General features: G+C 37.6%; 1 protein-coding gene across 1 annotated transcript in view; it reads left to right on the forward strand.

Moving 5' to 3' along the window:
• The first annotated feature begins 7,260 nt into the window (after positions 1-7,260).
• Positions 7,261-27,975, forward strand: part of cpne7 (copine VII) — a 123,224-nt gene continuing 102,509 nt past the window's right edge. Inside the window, exon 1 of the mRNA XM_056460797.1 lies at positions 7,261-7,792. Coding sequence (XP_056316772.1) covers positions 7,619-7,792 — 174 coding nt within the window. The 5' untranslated portion in view covers positions 7,261-7,618. The remainder of the gene's footprint in view (positions 7,793-27,975) is intronic.

Genomic DNA, 27,975 nt, shown 5'->3' on the forward strand with positions numbered 1-27,975 from the left:
CTTCCAGACCAACTAAACTGTTCCATAAATAATAAAGAGAAAATAATGTGGGAGGCATGGAGAGAGAAAAAAAGATCTAGATGCAAAATAACGGCATTTGTTACATGCATACATGTGAGTGTTTCACCTTTGGGCCTTCGCTACTTGCTCTGCTATTAGAATGAGACTTAAATGATTTGAATGCTGTGTTGTACACTTTTTAATGTTTAGCCAACACATCAATATTCATCCTTGCTGTCTAAATAAACATGAAACTACATTACATGACTAAATTTTACAAGAATGCTATGTTTTTAGCTCAAAATCCAGTCCTGTTTTCTTGTTTTGGAATAAAATAGATGCTATTTTACCTCTAGGACCTTTGAGCTTTTTGAAAATCCCACACAAAAGAATATTTTGGATGTTGTGAGGCGCTGTAGCTTAAAGTAATGTTACGTAAGAAGAGTCTAACAATGCTATTTTCACCACTTCCGCCATTATGCTATCAAAAAAAGAGGGCATTAGCCAACAACATAACAGCGTTTCAATAGCTCTACAGCGTTTAACTTGCTCATGTGGTCAGGCTAGCACTACATTACTGACATTATTCTGAGACCCTGATAACAAAGTTACATGAAGTGGGCCATTCGACAAAATGGCAGCCTGTAAATTATGTGTAAATGATGACTTGTGGCTGTAGTTCAATGCATTTAGACATGACGATCTGCTAAAGTTCAACACTAGCAACAAAATATGCTAGCTAAAGTGCTACTGTAAGTGCTAAACATGCTATATTAAATCAAGCAAGCGACCGAATACAGCCTTGATAGCATTTTCACGCGTTAAAGATGTTAAACATGCTAGAAATAATGGCGTGATAGCAAATATTTTTGCATTTTATAGCATAATAGCATAACACAATGCTAATTTTTTTTATTATTTAAAGTTTTGGTCTTATTTCTAGTCCAAATATCTAAAAGAAAATCAAATAGCCAATTCTGATAGACAATTTAAGCTTACAATATGCGCTACCCCTGTTTCTACATGGTTATTAAGGTGGTAGTTCATTCTAATAGACATTTGAAGCTGACAAAATATGCTACCCCTGTTTCGTTAGATAAAATTTGACAAATTGAGCTACCATCAGAACCCCGGTTAGAGGAGAATGGAGGAAAAAACAAACCAAAAAACAAATATTACAACCTAAGTATGCAGAACAGCCTTTCGGAAGCACATTACATTGAAACTTGAAGCAGATGGGCTACAGCAGTAGAAGCCTCTTGTCAGCTACAGCAAAAAACACTAAAATTTCTACTATTCCCAAGGGATTAAGAAACAAAAAGTACATATATGAGCCAAAACATTATGACCAACAATCTAATAAGCCGTTGGTCCAGCACATGCTGCCAAAACAGCCAAAGAATGGACTCTACAAGACCTTGAAGGTGTCCTGTGATGTTTACATCAGATCCTTTAAGTCCTGCATTGGTTATGGGGTGGAGATGCCATCATGGATCAAACATGTTGGTCTGGCAAAACAATATGTCATGGCAATTTGTAGTGGATAATTTATATGAATTTGTACAATGTCTGTAGGAGCCATTTGTTTATTTTATTTAAAAGTTTGTGTTAATCTTGATTTCTTTCTAATCTAAACTTTCAGAGGAAGCTTAAAAAACCTGGGTGTGGCCTACTGGAGCAGGGCATGCTGGGAGCATATGGTCTTTAGACCTTACCTTCAGTGTTTTAAGACCAAAGTCGTTTAATTTTGTTTATTTCATATCAGTTTTTGTTCAAACAAGCTCTACAATAAACAGCCACAAATGAAGACTTGTCGTGCTATGTATTATTATGCATTATAAGGAAGCGTCTAAACCTCTCAGACCCAAGATGTGACTAATTAGAAATTTCAATCAAGGATAGTCACAACAATGTCAATTGAACAATTTAGTACAATTTGCTAATCCCCCAATGACAGTCGGGTTTAGGGGTGGGGTTTGGTGCCATGCCTCCTTTTATAAATTGTACATTTTTATACGACTCAACTCATAGGAATTCATACGAATTAGCCACTAAACTGACAAGACATCAGTAACATTTCCATCCCACATTATGGTTAGATGGATATAGATCTGATTAATTTCTTGAACTTTCTTCTGCATGTTTTTCATTCTTGAATGCATTTTCTTAATAAAATAGCCCAATTCTATCAGCGGTCATCAGTTTCGTAAAGGGGTATACCTGGTTTGATAGAAAATCTGCCTAAGCTGTCAATCTAACGTCATTCCAAAGCAAAGGCAAATTTTCATATTTTATTAAAGATAAAGAACCAAGAGCCAAGGCAAGCATCTATTTATTTGCTATTATTCTATTCATTTAAATGTATTTGTTCTGTGGACTAATTTACATGAATACATTTTTGTGACCCTGGACCACAAATCCAATCTTATGTTGCACAAGTATATTTACAATATGTTGCATGAGTCAAAATTGTTCAATTTTCGTTTCGTTTATGTCAATTTTCATAATTTTTCACCTTCCATTTTGTAAATTTCCTTTCGTAAATATATCAAAGCTTAATTTTTAATCAAAAATATACATTGCTAAGAACTTATTTAGACAACTTTAAAGGCAATTTTCTAATTTTTTGATTTTTTTAAAATCTCGAACGAATATTGTTCAGTCTTAACAAACCAAACATCAAGAAAGCTTATTTATTCGGATGATTTAAGTATCAAATTTCCACAAATTGACCGTTTTTTGCTGTTTTTGGTGGTTTATAGGGACTCTCTATAGACATAATGTATTTTATACAGCAAAAAAACACTTATTATATGTCCCTACCCCTAAATCTATCCCTCATACGAAAACTGTGGCAAATATTTGTCAAAAGACCCCATAAAGTCTAATTTGAATAACAAGGACACCAGGAATGTCCTCGTAAACTACTGTAATACAGTACAACTATCTTTACTTATGTCATTACCGAAAAAACAGTACTTGTAAACCACCAAAACTTGTAAACCACCAAAACCAGTATATACACACACACACACACACACACACACACACACACACTCACACACAAAGTTGAACATAGTTTTAAATCTCAGTTAATTTAAATTGATTGCAAGTCTAAGCTAAACCGCAGGACAGTGGCGCAATGGATAGCACAATCGCCTCACAGCAAGAAGGTTGCTTGTTCGAGCCCCGGCTGGGTCAGTAGGCGGTCCTGTGTGGAGTTTGCCTGTTCTCCCTGTGTTTGCGTGGGTTTCCTCCGGGTGCTCATGTTTCCCCCGCAGTCCAAAGACATGCAGTATAGGTTAATTGGGTAAGCTAAAATTGTCCGTAGTGTATTTGTGTGAAGGATTGTATATAGATGTTTCCCAGTGATGGGTTGCAGCTGGAAGGGCACCTGCCGCTTAAAACATATGCTGGATAAGTTGGTGGTTCATTCCGCTGTGGCGATTTTTGATTAACAAAGGGCGTAAGCTGAAAAGAAAATGAATGGATGAATAAAAGAAGGTTAAACTTCAACTCGTTATGATTTTATATGATATATAATTTGTACTGTATTGTAGACCTTAAGGCTAATCTCTAAATTGCTAAACGTGTGACCAATAACCCGGATTATTTATGGTTTTAATTAACCCATTATATCCCTATTATTTACCTTAAAATGGCACTTAAAACACCAAAACATTCATTCAAGCTTCATGTGCGCTTTCTTGTCGAAACTGACGTCAAGCAAAGTCTTTTCTCTTGCCAAGGCTGTTCGGATAAAGAAGCTGTAAAATTCACTCCAATGTAGCTCTTCAACGTAACATGACGGCAAAGCAGAACTAGCGCGCGGTGGGCTTGAGTCACACAAACACTCATACACACACACACACACTGAGAAGAGCAGCAGCAACAGCAGGTAAGAACACTGCTCTTCTATTTACTTACCAGATTATGTTCGCTGTTTGTCATCAAGACATTTATATTAGTGTCATTAATATATTAGTAGGCTGTTATTAGCTATCATATGCGATATTGTTAGTGGTGGTTAGGGTGTTTACATAGCCTATGTGAGATATATAACTTGACAGTGATGACAAATGTCAACGGAAAATTAAATAACTATGCTTAAATCGACAGCAACGTTGATGAGTGTTTTTATAACCGAACAATAAAGTAGATTGTCGGATAATTTCTAAACAAACAGTCGGTATTTACGTTACCCGCGAGTGAAATGAAGTTAGCTGGACTAAAGTGTAATCTTGTAACACTCACTTCATATTGCTCTATTGTCATTTATATCTACACGCCGTTTAAAATGGGTTATTTGCGTTAAAAAGAGAAAAGTTTGGTATGTTTGTTTTTAATACTTAGGCTAGACACATCTCGTAGTGCACCTAAGCGCCAATTACAAGATCAGACAATTAATCTCTTTCATTTTGTCGTAGATTTCAGTATTTAATTCGCGGTTTAAATGTCAGTGAAATCAAATATGTGTAACGATAGATAAATCATTTACCGTGTTGTAATTACCTTGCTTGAATGCCTTGATTGGTTCTTGAAGTAAAGTGGATATAGAGATGTGAGAGGAGCTGTCCATGATCTGCGCTGCTGAACCAAGCGCGTTCCCGGCAGAATGATAGCATGCATACTGTATTCACTAGTCGCGAATGGTTATTTCGTCCTTTAGATATTAATGGTAGTGCATAAAATTTACAATTTTATGATATTTGGTAACGCGAACGCGATTTACGGTTGTTTGTTTGGCGCGAACACTGAAGGAAGTCAAAACAAAAGGTTGGCTAGGACTCAAAATTATTACACAGTGAGTTTAATTACAAACTTAGATGGCAAATGGTTTACATTTTTGGACTGTCATTGGCGATGAAAAGTCAATTTCAAAGCCATTAAGCTATTCTGAAGTGGGAAAAACAAGGTCTTCAAACTTAAACCATGTTATAATACCCAAATAGCTATTCTGTAATGTTATGTCAATACAGTGTCATGCAAACTAAATTAATTCAACCTACAACACAATAACCAGATCAATATCGTCTCGAATATAGGCTACTTTATAATGGAACTATCATAACACTGATTTTATCACCTCATCATGATGCCTCTGAATTGCAGAGCTGGTGCAAACACATCAACATCATGATCAGATGCTTCTTAACTGCTTCCTCGCTGCTGTCATTTTTGTTGTGTTTAATTTTATAGAGAGCAGCATATTGACGTATTCATTATTATGCAATTAAATAATGAAAAAGGAGCATAATGGGATATTTCACCATAAAATGTACATTTACTCACAATTTACCCAGTCTCAAGTGTTTACAAACCTTTACGAGTTTCTCTTTTTTAAAACCCAAATGAATGTATTTTGATGAAAACCTAGTAACTTAAACCAGTGTTTCCCAACCCTGTTGCTGGAGGCACACCAACAGTAATATTTTGGATGTCTCCCTTATCTGACCCATTAACTTCAGGTTTTGGAGTCTCTTCTAATGTTCTGGTGAGTTGATTCAGGTGTGTTTGATTAGGGAGAGGCTGAAAATGTGGACTGTTGGTGTGCCTTCAGGAACAGGGTTGGGAAACTCTGACTAAGACTGACTAAATGCAAGTAATGTAATCTTAGTTCCAACAAAGCTGTCTTAAGATCAGGGCAAAAGGTTAGAAATGAGGTGTCATCACACATAGCAAGATTCGGAGGCCAAAAAGATCAGCTGTCCATTGCTATTAGTGTAGCAATGCATAAAGCACAGCTCACCCAGACGTCACTTTTAAACCAGACAGCTTTCTGTTGCACATCACATCAGTGTGAATGTGTCATAGTCATGTTGTTAACTTGCAGTTCATTAGATTTATGCAATCCCTTAACATATATGCGACCCAACAGTGTGATTTCAGTGCCCCTTTGTCCATTCAAGTCAACAGTTAGAGAGTACATGCAAAAATAATTTTGATTACTGCAATTTTTTCAAGTACAGAGGGCAGCATGGTGGCTCAGTGTTTAGCGCTGTCGCCTCACAGCAAGAAGGTTACTGGTTCGAGTCCAGGCTGGGCCAGTTTTCATTTGTGTGTGGAGTTTGCATGTTCTCCCCGTGTTGGTGGGGGTTTCCTCTGGGTTTCCACAGCCCCTAGACATACGCTATAGGTGAATTGAATAAACTAAATTGGCCGTATTGTATGAGTATGTGTGAATGAGTGTGTATGGGTGGTGCCCAATACTGGGTTGCGGCTGGAAGGGCATCCGCTGCGTAAAACATATGCTGGAATAGCTGGCGGTTCATTCCGCTGTTGCGATCTCTGAAGTAGAGACTAAGCAGAAGGAAAATAAGTGAGTGAATGTTCAGTACAAGAATAGTGCAAGATAGGATTATATTGTACACTCTCAGAAATAAAGGTACGCGAGCTGTCCCTGGGGTGGTACCTTTGTAAAAGGTACAAATTTGTACCTAAAAGGTCCATATTAATACGTCAAGGGTACATATTAGTACCTAAAAAGTACAAAAGTGTTCCTCTTAAATTTTTTAAGTACTAATGTATACTTTTGAGATACCAATATGGACCCTTTAAGTACAAATGTGTATCTCTTGAAAAGGTACCACCCCAGTGACAGCTCGTGTACCTTTATTTCTGAGAGTGTGAACACCCCCTAAACCATGGCATTACAGTGGCGCATTGGGTAGCACAATCGCCTCACAGCAAGAAGTTCGCTGGTTCGAGCCTCGGCTGGGTCAGGTGGCATTTCTGTGTGGAGTTTGCATGTTCTCCACGTGTCCATGCAGGTTTCCTCCGGGTGCTCTGGTTTTCCCCAGCAGTCCAAAGACATTCACTATAGGTGAATTAGGTTAACAAAATTGTACGTTAGTGTATGTGTGTGAATGAGTGTGTATGGATGTTTCCCAGTGATGGGTTGCAGCTGGAAGGGTGTCCGCTGTGTAAAACATATGCTGGATAAGTTGGCGGTTCATTCCGCTGTGGCAATGCCAGATTAATAAAGGGACTAAGCTGAAAAGAAAATGAATGAATGAATGACACCCCCAAACCCCCACCCAAATAGGTAGATTGGATCTTTAATGACATAAAACAAAAGATTGCCATGAAAAAGAAAAAGTAACCAAGTAATCAGATACACAAACAGACGAATAAATCATGAGATACACAAGCAGATAAAAACAGTACTAAACAGGAAACTACAAAGGATTTGACAGTATCACAAGTTATAATCCATTTCTTTACCTAAAACATGTTTTTTTTTTTACTTAGGAGCTTGTTGTGAAGAGGCTGTCTGTCATCAGAATATCTCATCTGGGATTTCGCTGTTGTAATACTAATGGACATCTCTCATTTTCAACATCCCATCTGATCCCTTTAAGTCTGAACCACTCCCAGCAGCCCATTCTCCTCTAAAGTGATTCAGACCTACAGATGCCTCTCTGCGAACAACTTTAAGTCGAACTGACAGATACATTTTAAGACATTCCTCGTCTTTTGCTTCACAAAGAAACATACAAGGTCATACTACGAGCTAGACTCCCTGCATGGGAGAGACCTGCTTCAATCAAACTGAGGCTTTAAAAGATCTGCCGTCCCCCATCTCCGGCCGACCCTCCGCGCTCTGCTTTCTGTCAGGATGAGTGACTCACAGGAAGCGACGTCCCCGGTGGCGGGAATAGGAGGACCTGCCGCCTGCGTATCCAAGGTGGAGCTGCGAGTTTCCTGCAAGTCCCTGTTGGACCGAGACACGCTCAATAAGTCTGACCCCTGCGTTATTCTCATGGTACAGAACCAAGGTCAATGGACTGAAGTGAGTTTCCCTTTTATCTCTCTTTATTGAGGCTTCATTAGATCCTACTCTGAAAAAAATCATTCATTAGATTTATTAAATTGTTTTAAGGTAAGTGGTTGCAAACACTTTATACGGGCTGAATTTAAACAAATTAAGTTGAACAACTTACTAAATTTAATGTGTTTAAATTCAGCCCATATAAATAGTTTGCAACCACTTACCTTAAAACCAACCCAGGCTCATTCTGAAAACGTACCTCCACGGACGTTTCTGGAGACCACGAAATACGTCCCGTCGGCACGTTTTTCTGCAGATTTGTTTTCGCGAATCCGCCAGAGGTCGCCGTATATGCATTTCGAGATCTCAAATTTCCCTCGCGAGTGCCATTCGCGGCTGCTGTTCTTGCGTAAATCCACCAGAGGCCGCTGTCGACTCAGTTTTGGACAGACTTTCTGACTGACTGAGCGAACGATCGGCTGACCCACCCTCCCCCTTCCCTAAACCCAACCAATTTTATCGATTGACCCGCCCACCCGCTGCCCTAAACCCAACCAACACGTTTAAAAAGCAATCCAAAAAAATAAAAGCCCTCGTCTGACTTTTTTTTTTTACCACATCCTCACCCTGCTATTCACTTGTTTGTTTTATATTTTGGATTCTGTTTTTGTCTTACCTACTTTCTGGAACCCCTCTTCACCAAACTCGAACCCCCGTCTTCGTGGTAAACTCCTCTCTGCATCTCAAATCCGCCGACGGACGTGGCGCGCTAACGGGACAAACTGGTTGGAGCCGGAATGCTGTCCATACGGAAGTAAGCGTTCAGCTGGTAAGCGCGAAAAGGAATAGCGTCACACCGCCTCGTAGCGTTCGTTTAAAGAAATGAAATGCAGCCATACGTACCTCCGCCTACGTAATTCGCTGTCTCCAGAAACGTCCGCAGGGCTACGTTTTCACAATGAGCCTGTGTCGCTTAAAACAATTTAGTAAATGCAATGAATAATTTTTTTCACTGTAGTATTGTTGACAGTGCTGTTATTTTCCTGGAATCTTGGTTTTGGTAAAATGTAAGTCCCTTACTGGCCAGCCAATGCATTTTTTTAAGGAACACTTAATTTTTAAAAACTTTTTGGCTGATTTTACATCTCATCTAGAGGTGAATAGTTAAGTTTTACCATTTTGGAATCCATTCAGCCAATATCCAAGTGTGGCGGGAGCACTTTTAGCTTAGCTTAGCATATATAATTGAATCAGATTAGACCATTAGCATCTCTCTCAAAATGATTGAAGAGTTTTGACAGTTTTCCTATTTAAAGCTTGACTCTTCTGTAGTAACATATATATATATTTCTAGGAGCTATATTACTGCATGAACCAAGGTCAATAGACTGAAGTGAGTTGCCCCCATTATCCCTCTTTATTGAGGCTTCATTAGATCCTAGTATTGTTGACAGTGCTCTCATTTTCCTGCAGTCTCAGTTGTGGTAAAGTGTAAATCATGTAACTCAAAATGTAACTTTTTTTTTTGGCTCATTTTACAACTCACCTAGAGTTAAATAGTTGAGTTTTACCGTTTTGGAATCCAGTTAGCCAATATCCAAGTCTGGCAGGATCACTTTTAGCTTAGCTTAGCATATATAATTGAATCAGGTTAGACCTTCGATTCTTCAAATTAGAATTGATTCATTAGATCCTAGAATTGTTGACAGTGCTGTCATTTTTCTGCAGCTTTGGCTGTGGTAAAACATAATTCAGTTCTAAGTACTGGCCAGCCAATGCATTTTTGTTTTAAAACGCTCTACTTTTTCACTTTTTGGCTCATTTCATGACTCTCCAAGAGTTAAATAGTTGAGTTTTATAATTTTTAAATCCAGTCAGCTGATCTTCAGGTATAGCCGGAGCACTTTTAGCGTAGCTTAGCATATTTAATTGAATCCGATTAGACCATTAGCTCCTCACTCAAAAATGACTGAAGAATTTTGATAGTTTTCCTATTTAAAGCTTGACTCTTCTGTAGTTACATATATATGTCAAGGAGCTATATTACTCTATGAACCAAGGTCAGTGGAATGAAGCGAGTTGTCCCCTTATCTCTCTTTATTGAGGCTTCATAAGATCCTAGTATTGTTCACAGTGCTGTCATTTTCCTGCAGTCTCAGTTGTGGTGAAGTGTAAATCATGTAACTCAAAATGTAACTTTTTTTTTTGGCTCATTTTACAACTCACCTAGAGTTAAATAGTTGAGTTTTAGCGTTTTAGAATCCAGTTAGCCAATATCCAAGTCTGGCAGGATCACTTTTAGCTTAGCTTAGCATATATAATTGAATCAGGTTAGACCTTCGATTCTTCAAATTAGAACTGATTCATTAGATCCTAGAATTGTTGACAGTGCTGTCATTTTTCTGCAGTTTTGGCTGTGGTAAAACACAATTCAGTTCTAAGTACTGGCCAGCCAAGGCATTTTTGTTTTAAAACGCTCTACTTTTTCACTTTTTGGCTCATTTCATGACTCTCCAAGAGTTAAATAGTTGAGTTTTATCATTTTTAAATCCAGTCAGCTGATCTTCAGGTATAGCCGGAGCACTTTTAGCTTAGCTTAGCATATTTAATTGAATCCGATTAGACCATTAGCTCCTCACTCAAAAATGACTGAAGAGTTTTGATAGTTTTCCTATTTAAAGCTTGACTCTTTTGTAGTTACATGTATATGTCTAGGAGCAATATTACTCCGTGAACCAAGGTCTGTGGAATCAAGTGAGTTGTCCCCTTATCTCTCTTTATTGAGGCTTCATTAGATCCTAGTATTGTTGACAGTGCTCTCATTTTCCTGCAGTCTTAGTTGTGGTAAATTGTAATTCATCTAACACAAAATGTAGCTAATTTTTCTTTTTTTTTCTTTTTTTGGCTCATTTTACAACTCACCTATAGTTAAATAGTTGAGTTTTACCATCTTCGGGTCTAGCAGGAGCACTTTTACCTTAGCTTAGCATATATACACTGTAAAAAGTAAAGGTGCTTCAAGTAACCTGTTGAGTACTCAAGGAACTTCAAAATGTATTTTAAGTGCCTTAAAGCTCTTTCTCTAAAAAAAGGGGTTCCTTGAGGAAACACTGACAGTCTTTTCAGTACTTGCAGGACCCTTTTGCTGTAACTGGGATCCTACAAGCACTTTTTGTCAATACTGAGGTTCTGGAGTCACTGTTTCCTTACACCAAGACCTTGAAGCACTTTGAAAGTTATTGGAGGAACTCAATTTTCAAAAAAGAGTTACTCTAAAATCTATAAAGTTTTATAATAGTTCCGGGTGGATCTCTCTTCTAAAAGCTAGCACTTAAAGGAACCAAGAGATTTTTTTTTGTCATAATTAAATAGGACAATTGTGGAGACCAGAAAATGAGATTGATGAACTGCCCCTTTTGAAATGGTGCCTAGAGGTTCTTTAGAGAGTTCCGCCGGCGTGGCAATGTGACAAACCCCAAAAAGTGCCTCCAGGAACCTTTAATTTTTACAGTGAAACTGATTAGACCATTAGTATCTCGCTTACAAATGACTGTAGAGTTTTGATAGTTTTCCTAATTCTAGCTTGACTCTTCTGTAGTTACATCATGTACTACTGACGGAAAATGAAAAGTTGCTATTTTTAGTTCGATATGGCTAGGGACTAGACACTTCTCTACATTCTGGTTCAAATAGGTGGTCTCCATCTCCTATTTGCAAGGTGGTCATGTTGGTTATATTGATATTTTAGGGAGGCGCTGCATAATATCGTTGCACCTGCTGCAGCCATGGTACAGCAGCACAGTTCCTAGATTATTATGCTGGAATTAGGGTATAGTTCCTAGTCTGTGCATTGTAAAAAGAGAACTATACAAAATTGTCCATTTTTTATTTGAACATAGTAAATCTTACTAGATCACATTATGTTAAGTCAACCAAGTCAAGCGTCTGTGAGATATCACTCACAACATTTTGGGAAACGGTTGTGAATAGCTTGTTAGTTTCTTCAGCACTGCATAATACTATGGTAATTAGTTATATAGATATGATTTTGTATGATATTCTTTCATCTGAACAACACAATTTAGCCCTAAGGCCCTTTCACACTGAGCATGAAGTGATAAAGCAAGACGAATCACTGACAAATTGAGCTGTACACTAAACACGAAATGGCAAATTCAATTCCCATGGCAAATTATGCCTGCAAGAAAGGTGGCACTGACCACAACAATGCTCCACTAACACTCATTTTCCTTGTGTATCTTGTCATTTTTCCATTTGGCTTTAACTTTGTTTTCTGCACAGTTAAAAAATAGTTAATTTGTTGTAATTGATCACTCCAAATGAAACAAATACTATAGTAATTAACAGAAAATACCACAGTTTTTTGAACCATACTATAGTAAAGTGTATTATACTGTATTTATTAAAGTATTTACAACACTTTCCTTATTAATGCTGCAGCATTATGTAGTACTGACTGCGGTGAACTAATAAACTGTAAGAAATATTGTAGCACACTTCAGTTTTTACAACATTAAACTGGTGTATTGTTAAATAATATATCCTATAGACCATTTTCTTCGAACGCAATATTACCGTTCTGCGCATATGCGTAAGGAGGATGCTTCAAACTTTTGGTCGTCAGCTTGATGCGCATAAAGAGTCACGTTCGGGCAGCTTTAAAATCATCAACATAGGCTCATCCTGAAAACACAGCCCTATATACGTTTCTGGAGATCGCGAATAATGTAGCCAGTATGGCTGCATTTCGTCTTTAAAACGAACGCCACAGTGACACCGTTCCTTTTCATGCTTACCAGCTGACCGCTTACTTGCATGTGGATGGCTTTTCAGCTGTTACTATAGAACTACAACAACAGATTAATCTAATACTTTACTATAATATGGTTCAACAACACTATAGTATTTACTGTACATTTCTATAGTATTTTTTCATATGGGGACCTACTGTTTTGATTCAGGAGCACCAATGCGTCATACTGCACATTTGCACCGTTTAATCTCTCCGTGTATGAAAGGGCCTTTACACCATGCTTTTATTTATAGCAATACAAGATGCAATGAAACTTATTGATGACTGAGTCTGTTAGCCATTTAGTCTTTCATAGTCAAACCTTCACACTCATGGAAAACCATGTCACGGGACACCATCACAGCTTTGGCTGACATTTAATGCAACCACCCATTAATTTTGTCTTTAAAAGATGTCAAATAGACATCCAAACGCAGATGTCTTGGTTAAAACTAGGTTAAATTTAGGCATCTAACAATAGTCCAAGAAAATACATCAAATACAGTCAAATATAATCATCAAATACACAGACAAACTCAAACTTTACATTACATTCGTTTTTAAATGACTAGCCTATTGACAGTTCAAATCTAGTTTTGTTTTAGTCAAGAAGTCTAGGTTTTGACGTCTATTAGATGTCTTTTAAACGCAAAAAAAAATGCTTGCTGGGTAATCGGAGTTCACTTTGTTTGGTCGTCATGTTTAAGGGCACTGTAAAAAATTGCTGTAAGATTTACATTATAACTGGCAATTTTGGTTGCCAGTAATACATTCAAATTTACAAGCGCTGTAAACTAACAATTACAATTGTGCTGTGAAACTATAGCACAGTTGTAATTGTTAATTAACAGTGCGATTGTAAATTTTGCCAGTAATACCATAAAAATTGCCAGTAATACAGTAAAATTCACAAGCGCGCTGTAAATTACAATTACAATTGTGCTGTGAAACTACAGCACAAATGTAATTGTTAATTTACAGTGCACTTGTATATTTTACAGTAGTACTGGCAACCCATATTGGCAATAATACTGTGAATTTTACAGCAATTTTTTTTACAGTGGGTGTGTAAATGTAGCTGTGACGTCTGTACAATAACAGAGAGTAAAGAGTCAGTGCCTTAAACTATAGAACTGCATTTATTTGATATCGCTAATTGTCAAAGTAGGGTTTTTTTCCTTGTGAGATGCTTTGCAGTGATGGGAATAACGGCGCAATAAATAAACGGTGTTACGAACGGCAATACTTTTTTCAGTAACGAGTAATAAAATGAAGCGATTTTTATGTGAGCAGCGTCTCACTCAGTCATAGGATCGCTCTTTCTGGGGTGGGTGTATGTGTTCGGGTCTAGGGCGGGACACATAACCAACCAGTGATGATGATTGGTGTGTCTGTAAACATGGTGTAACTGAGAATGTGATGATTGGCTTAGAGTACATTTCCATCATTTGCCAATCAGAGGCAGAGTAGAGCGGGTGTTCACACAGAAGCACATGCATCATTCACACACCAACGATCAGGAGTCAGAGCGATGGCAAGTTCAGCAAGTTTAAAGGTAGCGTTTGCAAACTGGAAATATAAGCACTACTTTTCCCTCGTTGAGGTGAAAGGCAAGAATGTTTATGTATCGTACAACTTATGCCCAGGAAAAAAAAGAGTCTCTCAGCATTGGTGACAAGTAATTCTAATCTAATAAAGCACCTCCAGTGTTTCCTCTAGGATTTCTTCCAGCTGTGGCGGAAGGCCTTTTGCACAGATCTACCAACAACCTATGGTGTTATTTCAATGACAAATGCCATGAGCGCAGTATTACAAGTCGAATTACTGCATTTATGTAATACGAGCATGCGAATCTCTTTGCTTGCGCTCCGATTTCCTCTGTTTGTGCACAAAACTTCTTGCACGTCCTCAAATATACGCTGCTCAAGTGCATATTTTCTTGTGCACTCTCAAATAAACACTGCTGAAGTGCGATTTAGCGCATTTATGTAGTGAGTACATCTCTAGCATTGATTTGATTGGCTAGGAATATTTATAAATGTCTCCAATAGACCTACAGAGCGGCATTAATACGTCTTGAAGTAAAGTGAAATGGCTATAAACTCCAGCAAGATAAAGTCTTTCTTTGTTGTATGCAGAAGCATAGACCTTTATCTATTAAGTATAATTATGGAAACTGTGTTCATCCTAACTGAAAGCTATATGTTGAGTTTGCTAGCCTCACGCATCACGCACCTGTCAGTCAGTCAGTCAGTATGTCACCTTAAAGAGTTAAACAAATAACGCACAGCACTACTATGGTTACAGAAAAGTTTGCGCTGTTATAATTCACTTACCTTTTAATACGTTTTGGTGTGATATATAACCCGCTATTAAAAAAACGACTGAATGTTTTGAATGAGAAGCTGTAATGTAGCCTTGCTAAGATGAATTTTGGTGTGGCGCCCCGCCATGGAAGTATGAATGTAGTGGAAACCGTGACCTCGTGTCATCACATGCTGCTACAAAATTAGTGGATACAGGTGATAACATGAGCTCTGCTACCAAAGGAGGAGATGAAGCCACGACGTCAAAGCAAATAAAATGTATTTTTTAAATTAAACTAAATAATATCTAGATATATAGTTGAGGACATGCTGCCGTTGTCTCTCACATTGTCCCATAACACAAATAAAATAGTGTAGGTTAGTGTACAATGTTTTATATTTATTTTATAGTCATTTGACAAACTAGATATTTTTTAAAGGAACGCAATAGTTACTTTTCCTGGTAATTAGTTACTTTTATAATTATGTAACTCAATTACTAACTCAGTTACTATTTGTGAGAAGTAACTAACTGTTACTAATTACTCTTTTAAAGGAACATGGCCACCGGTGGTGATTACAGCATTATTTCCAGGTGGAATTCAATATGCTCTCAACCTTCACGTTTGTTGAAGTCAACCAATGAGATAATGATTTTGAACTGCCTTAAGTGTTTCCAGTTTTTTAGTGGCATATGCATTAGACATTCATTCAGTGGCGCGTGGGCTTGACGTCTGAGGCTGACACTTACCACCATGCCTTAAAAAAAACCCCTGCTGGCAACAAGCCTTTTACTCAATTGACAGATTTTGCAACATCCTTTTGCTGCATTTCAATAGTTGTTGACTTATTATGGACTAAACAAAAATATGGTTTCAAGCATTCTTGAGAATATCTTGTTTCGTGTTCAACAGAAGAAAGCAACTCAAAGAGGACTGGAGTAAGTAGAAGATGAGGAAATAATGACAGGAGTTTCATTTTTGTGGGAGCTATCCCTTTGAAATGATAGAAAATTGCTGATTGCATATCAATTTTGTTTTTACACAAAATTCACATACTAATATATATATATATATATATATATATATATATATATATATATATATATATATATATATATATATATATATATATATATATATATATATATATATATATATATATATATATATATATATATATATATATATATATATGGTTGAAGTCGGATTTATTAAACCCCCTGAATTATTAGCCCCCCTGTTTATTTTTTTCCCCAATTTCTGTTTAACAGAGAGCAGATTTTTTCCAACACATTTCTAATAGTTTCTAAACATTTCATAATAGTTTTAATAACTCATTTCTAATAACTGATTTATTTTATCTTTGCCATGATGACAGTAAATAATATTTGACTAGATGTTTTTCAAGACACTTCTATACAGCCAAAAGTGACATTTAAAGGCTTAACTAAGTTAATAAGTTTAACTAGGCAGGTCAGGGTAATTAGGCAAGTTATTGTATAATGATGGTTTGTTCTGTAGACTATCGAAAAAAATATATAGCTTAAAGGGGCTAATAATTTTGACCTTAAAATGGTTTTTAAAAAATTTAAAACTGCTTTTATTCTAGCTGAAATAAAATAAATGAGACTTTCTCCAGAAGAAAAAATATTATCAGACATACTGTGAAAATTTTCTTGCTCTGTTAAACATCATTTAGGAAATATTTAAAAAAGAATAAAAATTTAAAGGAGGTTTATTAATTCTGATTTCAACTGTATATATCTGAAAACAGGAAATATGCATCATATGTGGTTTTTCTGCAATTAATAACTAAATATTGGCAAATTATTTATATTTATTTTCTAATTTGTAGAAATGTTTACACTCTCATTCATATATAAATGATAGTTAATAGTAGAGTTGCCCTCAATGCTTTTTTCTAAAAATTTGACATTTTCATATAAATGGTCTGTCATTAAAGGCATTAAACAGTTTAAAAGTTTTGAAATTACTAGGAGCATAAAGCAAAAATATCATTTGCTCCATGCTCCTAGTAATTTCAGAGCTTTTAAAGTATTTTACGGCTAAATCACGATAATTTCAGAATTTTTAAAGTATTTTTTATTTTATTATGTCTGCAAAACAGACCAAAATGTCCAGAATTTAACTCTACATTTACATGAAAACGAAATAAAAAAAGAAATGTTTTTTCCTGTGTTTCAAATAAAATTTGAAGTGTTTTAATTGGCAAAGTTGGGCATCACAGTGGTGCAGTGGGTAGCACAATCACCTCACAGCAAGAAGGTCGCTGGTTTGAGCCTCCGGGTTTCCTCTGGGTGCTCCGGTTTCCCCCACGAGTCCAAAGACATGCGGTACAGGTGAATTTGGTAAACTAAATTGGCCGTAGTGTATGAGTGTGTATGGTTATTTCCCAGTGATGGGTTGCAGCTGGAAGGGTAAAATCCGCTGCGTAAAACATATGCTGGATAAGTTGCCGGTTCATTCCCGCTGTGGAGACCCCAGATTGATAAAGGGACTAAGCTGAAAAGAGAATGAATGAATGAATTGCCAAAGTTTTCAAAATGATCCATACACATCAGTAAATACTGTATTACGAATGCCAGGCAAGTATTTGGCACTCTCACCTTATTAGTAAGCTGTACGGAACCTGTACGGAAGTGACTGCAGTCAGCGGCTCAGTGCTGTTGTGTATGTAGAATTGGTAACACTTTATTTTGATGATCCATTTGAGTATTAGTAGACTGTCTGTTTAATATGTGTTGATACTGCTCCTTCAACAGACAATAAACTGACTATAAGAAACTTTGCAAGTACATGTCAACTTACGCTAACCCTAACCCCAACACCAACCCTAACCCCAACCTAACAGTTTACTTATAATCTAATGAGAATTAGAGTTGGCATGTAGAAGCAATGTAACTTAATTCAACATATGGACCATCAAAATAAAGTGTGACCATAGAATTTGCTGGGTGTGTAACATGTGTCTCCGCTTTTGGTTTTAATGTGAAGTAAATACACACTTTGGAGCCAAAAGTATCTAAATGCAGCCTTGATGGTGCAAGTTGCATATTTCAGTGATGCAATGTCAGACACAATGCACTCAATGGACCTAGAGACGTCACTGTGAGGGGTAGGGTTAGGGGCGGGGTTAGGTAAGCGCATTAAAAAGCATGGGATGCAGCTCAGATTTCACTTCACCAGATCTGCATCCAGCGGTGCAGCGTTAACACACACTTGAGAATTAACAACACTACCACATACTCCGCCATTGTTGTGTGTTTGTTCAAGTTTGTCTTTTGTCTACACTTCCCTAGCATTATCGCACATGATGTCATCGTTTTCAGAGACTCGTTTTTGGGTGTTTTCACAGACACAATCATGTGTAATTCTGTTTTCTTGTTTTTATGACGTGGTAATTAATTTTTAATAGTTTGTTGTATGGAATTGTACTGATATTGCATGTGTAATGATGTGTTTTTAATTTAAGGTTTGATTTATTAGATTTTTCTATTTAAAAAATCTGGCAGGAGACAATTAATGGTTGATTAATGTGCATTGTGATTGTTAAATAAATAAAATAAAAAGTTTTCAAAAACCTCCATTTGTTAATTTTATGCCAATTTTATGCCAAAAACACTAATTTCATGTAAACATACAGGCAGAAACACATAAAAATTACCCAGGATGTGCTTTGGGGTTTCATTCATTCATTCATTCATTCATTTTCTTTTCGGCTTAGTCCCTTTATTAATCAGGGGTCGCCACAGCGGAATGAATCACCAACTTATCCAGCATATGTTTTACGCAGCGAATGTCCTTCCAACACTCATACACTCTTGCATTCACACACATACACTATGGCCAATTTAGCTTATTCAATTCACCTATAGCGCATATGTTTGGACTGTGGGGGAAACAATTTCTAAACTTTTAAAATTGTAATTGCAGGCCTTTGATTCATTACTAATTATAGATAAATACATTTGAGTTTTATTTTGAAATTTTAGCGCTGCAGGATAAGGCATTATTGATTATTCTTTTTTACTCTTTAGTGATTCAATCTTAAACAACACGGGCTGTGAATGCATAGCCCCGTATACATATCTGGAGAGCACGTATTGTGTAGCCAGAGGTACTTATAGCTGCATTTTGTCTTTAAAATGAATGTTATGGGGCAGTATGATGCCGCAGGCGGCTTCTGTTTGGTGGGCGGGTCAACTGGTGCTTTTAAAAACACTATCGGTTGGGTCGGTCAATCGGGCGACATCGGCCAGGGTGGATTTACACGAGAAGAGCAAGCACGAATGGCACTCGTGAGAGAAATTTGAGATCTGAAATAGTGTAAACAGTGGCCTCTGGTGGATTCGCAAAAACAAAAACTGCAAAAAACGTAGCTCCAGGGACGTAGTTCGTGCTGTCCAGAAATGTATATGGGGTACATATTCATAATGAGCCTGGGTCGATGCTGTTGGATGGGTATAATTTCACACAATGCCTTCAGCTGATGTTCTTATAGTAGGGTTGACTGTCAAGGTTGAATTTGCTGTTCAAAGTTCATGTGAGTTAGGTGGAGTGGGCATTTTTTGGGGGGGAATGAATCTAGGCACGGAATTGTCACGCAGCAGGAACAGGCGCTTAAAGCAACGAGAGCGACCACTCTAGTGCTTTTTTCCCTCCTCATATCAAAGCAGTCACTGTTCGAAAAAAAATTATCTGGAGACACAGCAGTGGTTCAGAAGACAGCTCGGCAAAGCTGCGAAGCTGTCTGCTGCAATGTGTCAGGCTGAAGGATGAAATCTTAATCCTGGCCCCATTATTCCAACAACTGTGCCGCGTTCAACATCGCGTTGAGCAAAGTGAAAGATGCCACCCGGCTTTAACTGCAGTGTTTGTTGCTTTTAATAGATTTGGGTTTAAAGAGAAATTAAAAAGCCTTAGGGGGATTGTGGACCACTGGGATATCGTGATTATCATAATAAGATTTTAAAGGGATAATTCATCATTTACTCAGCCTCAAGTGGTTTTCTTGTTGAACATAAAAAAGAATGTTGGAAATTAGTTACCATTCACAATCATAGTGTGAAAAACAAATACTATTGAAGTCAATGGTTACCGTTTTTCAACATTTTTAACAGGTGTGAAGGGTGAGTAAATTGTGACATAATTAACATTTTTGGGTGAACTATACCTTTAAATGGGTTTGTGACAAGTGAAGGATGAATAAATTATGACAGATTTTTTTATTTTTAGGTGAACTGTCCCTTTAAGATTTCCTTGCATATTTCCATAGCAAAAGCTCTAGATTGAGAGTAATAGCTGAGAGTCAGAACTGTTGCTTATCTCTGCCTATTTGACACTCATTGTCTTTCATTTCACATCTCAGAAACGTTCAGTTTCCTGCATAATGTTCAATTTCCCGCATAACATATTTCAGTCACACTGGGAGAAGTGGTACGCAAAGATGAGTAGTGCTGGAAAGATAAACCGTTATGCTCTGAATGCTTTTTATCAGTGTGGATGAGACAATCAGAACGCTAAATCCATTATTCTCACACTGTGTCCAAACGATTAAGTCTGACTGCAGAAGAGAGTTGTTTAAAAGACGATGGTTTTGAGATGCGTTATTGTGAACATGATTTGTTTTTATTGTGAACTATTTGTAGTGGTTATGCTGATGATGGAGTGCCTGGATTAACAGCCTCTTAAAGGGCAAGTTCAACCTAAAATTAAAGTACTGACATAGGCTCTGTTGGATATATGTGCCTTGGCCTACATTTTATGAACATTAGGGATACACTGAAATGAAAATTCTGGGCTGAAAAAAATCTGAGAATACTGGAGGCACTTGGTCGAAAACCGAAATCAAAAATGTTTTGTAATAGTTACTTATTATCTTATTAAATAATAAAACTTTGTATTTTTTTATTTTACTCAATAACTTTGATTATGGTGGCACGGTGGCTCAGTGGTTGGCACTGTCACCTCACAGCAAGAACGTCGCTGGTTTGAGTCTCGGCTGAGCCAGTTGGCATTTCTGTGTGGAGTTTGCATGTTCTCCCCGTGTTGGTGTGGGTTTCCTCTGGGTGCTCCGGTTTCCCCCACAGTCCAAAGGCGTGTGCTATAGGTGAATTAATTTTCTTTTCAGCTTAGTCCCTTTATAAATCAGGGGCTGTGAACAGCGCAATGAACCGGCAACTTATTCAGCATATGTTTTAGCGGATACCCTTCCAGCCGCAACCCATCTCTGGAAAACATCCATACCCTCTTGCACTCACACATACACTAAGGCCAATTTAGCTTACCCAATTGACCTATAGTCAATTAAACTGTAGTCAAACGTATGTTTAAGTATGTTTTTTATGTTCACAAAAACGTAGGCTGAAACATTTATTTTCAATGAACCTGTATTGGAAAATACCAACACAGGCTCATTGTGGATACGTACCCCTGTCTACATTTCTGGAGACCATGAAATATGTACCCAGAGGTACGTCTGGCTCTATTTTGTCTGTAAAACAAATGCTATAGGGCGGTATGATGCCACCGATGGTTTCTGTTCTGCGCTACCACCGACTGCTTACCTCCATGTGGACAGCTTTTCAGGTGGTACCAGTTTGCCCAGTAGCTCGCCGCGTAGGCCAATGGACTTGGGGAGTAGAGTTGAACGCAACAACGGGGTTCGAGTTTGGCGAAGTACGGTTCCAGAAAGCAGGTAAAACAAATGCAAAAAATAAATAAATAAATAAACAACAGGCTGAAAACATGGTAAAATCACGATTGCTTTTGAAATCTAGATTGCTTTTGAAACCCAATCGTTTGGGTTTAGTGAAGGTCAGTCAGTTAGTCAGTCGTCAGAAAGCTGGCCTGGTCGGCTAAAGTGTATATTGCACCCTCTGGTGGATTTACACTTAAGAAGGGAAAACATGAGAATCAAAAAGCGTACACAGTGACCTCTGGTGGTTTTGCAAAAACAAAAACTGCAAGCAGACGTACCTCCAATTACGTATTTCGATGTCAACTGAAATGTAGACATGGGTACGTATCCGCAATGAGTACTGTTGTTTACTTGCCATTATGTCATTCCGAAGCTGTTTGACTTTCTTAAGTGGAATGCAAATAAAGATATTTTGAGGAGTATTTTTGTCCATGATGTCCAAATGGTGTCCAAAACAACGCTGGACACTCGCAGTGTGAACACTTTTTAAACAACTACCATTAAAGGCTGGTTTATACTTCTGCATCGAGTAATCGCTTTGACCCACGATGCCTGCCTTGCACATAACTGTGCATTTATACTTCTGCATGCTGTTTGTGTTGCCCTGCAATAAAACTTCTGAAACGCTAGCTGGCAGTATGGTTTTATGTTCTTCTGTGTTGAGTTTCTTCGTGGGTATTTGCTTTTTTCTGAACGCTACAAGTAGCTAAAACAAGTGCTACAAGTGCAAAAACTTTAATCATAAGGTAAACACAAAACAAAAGTCTCCATCTGGAGCTTCTTCACGGGACTTATAACTTGTAAACACTCCCTCCATCAGGCTCAAGGCTCTCAGCACCACCTACGCTCATCATCAGTACCAAGTCGACCAGTCACAGAGCTATTGCTATGCTTCGCTGCGACATGCAGTTCCGTTTTTGAGAGGTGCGCATAAGCGTCGGCCACCGTGAGGACTATGCGACCATGCGAATTCTGCGCCAGAGCACACACGTGCACTTAAAGCAGAAGTATAAATTAGCCTTAAGGTGAATCAGTTATAAACAAGTATCCCTTTAATGGGTCATGATGGCATGATGGTTTTGGAGAATTAAAATTAAATTAATGTTCTGCAATGTTGCAACCTTCCTTCACATAATAATTAAATACAGATAGGCTTCCAATTGCTTTTTTTATAGATTACTTTCTAGTTAATTTATAGAGTCATGCTTCCATCATATTGCATACTGTCCTTAGAGTGCCACCATACACATAAAAAAATAGAGATCTGAGTATCATTTATCATGGTTTTTAAGCTTGGCGTATTAGTCAAAGAGCGGTTGTATTTGTCTAATTAATGATCCTGATCTTTTCCTTGACATTAGCTTTTACACAAGCCAGATTGCACAGGAGCAGAAAAAGAAAAATCTAATATTAGACACAGACATTTTGCCAAAGTCAGTGCAAAACATATATGCAATGAGGTATTCTTGTCATCAACATTAGTCTACATTTTCCGATCTTGAATGTCTGCCAGGCGTCTTCAGTAATCTTGGCATTTGTCAGTATGGTCTCATTTTTTCCTGCTTTTCCCCTTTCACCATGTTCTCAGCTCCTATTCATATTCCCATGTTATTCACATTAGATCCGATGACTTCTTAATGAACTGGAGCATGTTGCATCGATCCGTGAATCATATTATCATATTCTGGGCATTCTGATAAGCTAAACATTAGCCTCTAATGTCCTCATGCAAGCCATGAAATAGTGGAATCATTTTGTTGAGACTTTAAGTGTTCATTCGTGTTTTTGAAACTGATATGATACCAAAAGTGTCTCTCTGTTGTATGTATATCTATCTATATACAGCAGGGAAAATAAGTATTGAATGCGTCATGTTTTTTTCTGGAAATAATGTTTCTAAAGGAGCCGTTGACATTGAATTGAACCAGATTTTGGTAAAAACATAAACAACACAAACATAAAAATAAAACAAAACAAAAAAGATCTCAAAAATAAGTTATGGGTAATAACAATGAAAGGAAAAAGTACTGAACTACTGAAACGTATTTAATACTCTATGGTGATGGTGATGGCAACTTTAAGACGCCTCTCATATGGAGAATGGAGTCACATGCATTGCTTAGGTGTGGGTTTTTCACAGACATCAACAGAGTGTCAAAATCTTGAGGGTTCTGTGGGTCTCGTCTATCAAATTTGATCTTTAATTTGTATTTTATATTGGATTCAAGTCAGGTGATTGGCAGGGCCATTCTACAGCTTGATTTTCTTTCTCTGAAAGCATTTGAGAGTTTCCTTGGCTGTGTTTTTGATCATTGACTTGTAAAATGTCCAACCTGGTCCATCTTCATCCTCCTAATAATGTTGATGTTGGACTCAAGCAGCTAATATTCATTTACACTGAGGAATGGCAGAGGGTTGCTGAAGAACTACTGAGAGATTTCAGCTGCAGTCTGGGCTTCACGTGTTCAATACTTCTTCTCTGCATCATTTCATTTTATTACACATAACTTCATTTGTAAACGAATTAGTTTTGTTTTCTGTGCTATGATATGGATTTCTTTGGTTGTTACCAACGTCCAGGGAAAATTTCAAGTCAACGGTACTTTTAGAAATATGTTTTTCGAGAAAAATGGTGATGTGTTCGATACTAATTTTCTCCGCTGTATCTGTTTAAAGAAGAAAATGCTTGTGCAGAACCCTTTACTACACTGTAAAAAAAAGTTGACTCAACTCAAAATTTTAAGGCAACAAACTTCAGGACATTTTTGAGTTGACTCAACTTTCAACCCAATTATTGCACTTGACGCAATTTAAGTTGAGCAAACTCAAAAATGTCCTGAAGTTTGTTACCATAAATTTTTAAGTCGAGTCAACCTTTTTTTTTTTTTACAGTGTATGGGGTTGTGAGCGTGTCTGGTTTGGTTGCTTTTTGACTTCTGTCACGTTGTCGCCATGTTGTCAGGATGGTTGTTTGAAGTAGTTTAGTGGCCTTGCAAAAGTGCCCACATTAACAGTCTATTAACAGTCTTTCACAATAATCCAAAAAATAGGCATCGATCCCCAAGGAAGACATCAACTGAATAAACGTTACTTTGAATGAAAAGTTATTTGCTTTAAGCAACTGTCAAATGCACAATACTAAAGATAATTTTGGAAGGTGCTGCAATTTTATTTATTTTTCACATGTCGTAATGTGATGTCTGAGAACCTTCATCAAAATAAACCTTGGTTTGATTGTAATTAAAGTGTTTTAACCATTTTTTGGTGTGTTGATTTAAATTAAGGGCAGCATAGTGACTCATTGGTTACCACTTTTGCCTCACCGCAATAAGATCGCTGGTTCAAGTCCCAGCTGGGACAGTTGGCATTTCTGTGTGGAGTTTGCATGTTTTCCTCATGTTCACATGGGTTTCCTCCGGGTGCTCTGGTTTCCTCCACAGTCCAAACACATGTGCTATAGGTGAATTGAAGAAACTTAATTGGCCGTAGTGTATGTGTGTGAATGAGAGTGTTTGGATGTTTCCCAGTACTGGGTTGCAGCTCGAAGTGCATCCGCTGTGTAAAAACATATGCTGGATAAGTTGGCGGTTCATTGCGCTGTGGTGACCCCTGAAGAATAAAGGGACTAAGCTGAAAAGAAAATAAAAGAATGAATGAAATTGGCCTTAATGTAAGAGTGTGTGTGTGAATGTGAGAGGGTATGGGTGTTTCCCAGTACTGGGTTGCAGCTGGAAGGGTATCCGCTGTGTAAATACATATACTGGATAAGTTGTTGGTTCATTCCACTGTGGTAACCCTGAAGAATAAAGGGACTAAGCCGAAAAGAAAATGAAAGAATGAATGAAATTGGCCTTAATGTAAGAGTGTGTGTGTGAATGTGAGAGGGTATGGGTGTTTCCCAGTACTGGGTTGCAGCTGGAAGGGCATCTGCTTCGTAAAACCAGTTGGTGGTTCATTCTGCTGTGGCGACCCCTGATAAATAAGTGATTAAGCCGAAGGAAAATGAACGAGTGAATAATTTAAATTAACTTTTGTATATTCAAAGTTGCACTAAAGAAAAGCTTGGTTAAACTATGGTTATTATAGCAAGACAATGGTTAATTTGCATTTACCATGCTTTTACCATGTTTTTTTGTGGTAAAGCCATGGTTAGTTTTTACAAAGGAAATCTGAGTTTGCGTGACAATCTGCTGTACATTTACCATTTTTAATTGCTGATTCGTTAGAGATTTTAATGGTTTTGGTTTTCACTGATGGACGATTTTAGTGAGGATAATACTGACATGATGTCAATACAGCATAAGTTTTAGTGATAATAATAATAATGGAAAGGCCCAAGACTGCTTAATTTTTAACACATATTTTTAGCCTATATGTAAAACTTAAAATGGTAATTCTGTGACTTCTTACAATCTCAATTATACGTTTTTTATGGTCATACCCACAGTGAGGTACATCATGGGTCAATGTTAGGGCCATGCCTACTTTTAAAACATCGTACATTTAAGCATGACATTATACAAATTATGCTACGTGTTTGCTATCATATAAAATTGTTACATTTTCCTTTGAGATCGGGTTGGGTATACTCAACTGAGTGTTCAAACAGAGGCAGCTATTTTGTTATTATTGTTTGATCTTTGCTCAATTTCACTCCAGGACACATGATAGAAAAATATCACTGTACTGTTGTACCCTTGACTTGTTGGTATGTCATAATGCACTCTCTCAAGCTCTCATTAACGTGGGAGGATATTGTTGTTCCATCTCTTTTGCTGCTATTTTGTGCAACAATTGCCCAAGGCTATGGTGTTACCAACCATTGGATCTATTGCATGAATATATGTAAGTGTATGTGTAAAAGCTCACGAATACTTTAGTTCACAAATTAAACATACTTAATGTTTTTGATTATCGCTAGCAGACAAGATGACAATAACTGCATTGATGTTGCATATTCTTTGTGTCGGTACAGTACTTCTGATTAAGCATGCACTAAGTATGTAGCTATTAAAAAGTTATGCTCAATGTAGCTTGTGTGTGTATAGTAGGAATGTAATCTGTACATACTATATCCAAAAACACACCTATACATAGTCCACTGTTTATAAAATCTGAACGTATGGCGAAATGTAAAATACTTTGGTCCTGGTGCGTTTAGTTGCACGTTTCAGATGTCGAATCCACTAGAGGGCACTGTCTACATTTTTTGGAATCTGAAATATGCTACTTAGAGTAAGTTTTGTTGAATGTTTCAGATACACGTTCTTTTTGTAAACATCCAGATCACCTAGGCCAGTGAAGCACTGAACTAATCTCTTCCCATAACCCAACCAATAGTGTTTTCAAAAGCAAGTGTAAAAGAAAAGTGCACTGCAATTATGTAATCCTTTATTTGTCTGTGATATGTTCCTGTTAATATCATAAGTGTGTAAAGGAACAATATTTGTTGGCGTCAAACTGCTCTATATTGTTCATTTTACCTAGAAACTGCTGTAATGTATATGTTTATATTTATATATATTGTTATATGTTAAGTATATTTTTGCTGTTTACAAAAATGTAAGCTGAAGCATGAATTTCGCAACCCAGGCTCATTGTGGATATGTACCCCTGTCTACATTTCTGGGGACGTCTGCTCGCAGTTGTTGTGAATCCTCCAGAGGCTGCTGTGTACAATTTTCAAATTTCTTTCATGCTTCATCTTCTCACGTAAATCGACCAGATGGCGCAATATACACTTTGGCCAACCAGGCAAGCTTGCTGTTGACTGGCACACCCCCTCCCCTTTCACCTTTCCCTTTTTCTTTTTCTTTTCTTTTCTTTTTCCCTTTCCCTTACCCGTTTCCCTATCCCTTCCCCCTCCCCCTTTCCCCTTCTCCCTTCCCTTTCCCCATTCCTTTCCCTTCTCTTTCCCCTTTCCTTTCCCCTTTTTTCCTTTCCCCTTTCCCATTTCCCCTTTCCGCTTTCCCATTTCCCCTTTCCCCCTTTCCCTTCCCCTTTCCTTTTGTGCTTCCCCTTTTCCCCTTCCCTTTCCCCCTTCCTCTTTCGGATTCTCGTTCCTCTCCCTTTCACCCTTTCCCCCTTTCCCTATCCCTTTTCCCATTTCCCTTTCCCCTTTCCATTTTCCCTTTGCCCTTCCCCTTTCTCCTTTCCCCTTTCCCCTTCCTCTTCCCCTTCCCTTTCCCCTTTCCCCCTTTCCAATTTCTCCTTCCTTTTCAACTTTCCCATTTCCCCTTTCCCTTCCCCCTTCCCCTTTTCCTTTCCCTTTCCCTTTCCCTTTCCGCTTCCACTTCCCTTTCGTCTTTCATAGTTTAATTGAAAAAACTGAACTAAAACAGAGAAAAATGTTAACAAAACAT

The sequence above is a fragment of the Danio aesculapii genome, chromosome 7 (genome assembly GCF_903798145.1).
Source record: "Danio aesculapii chromosome 7, fDanAes4.1, whole genome shotgun sequence".
NCBI classification, from domain to species: Eukaryota; Metazoa; Chordata; class Actinopteri; order Cypriniformes; family Danionidae; genus Danio; species Danio aesculapii.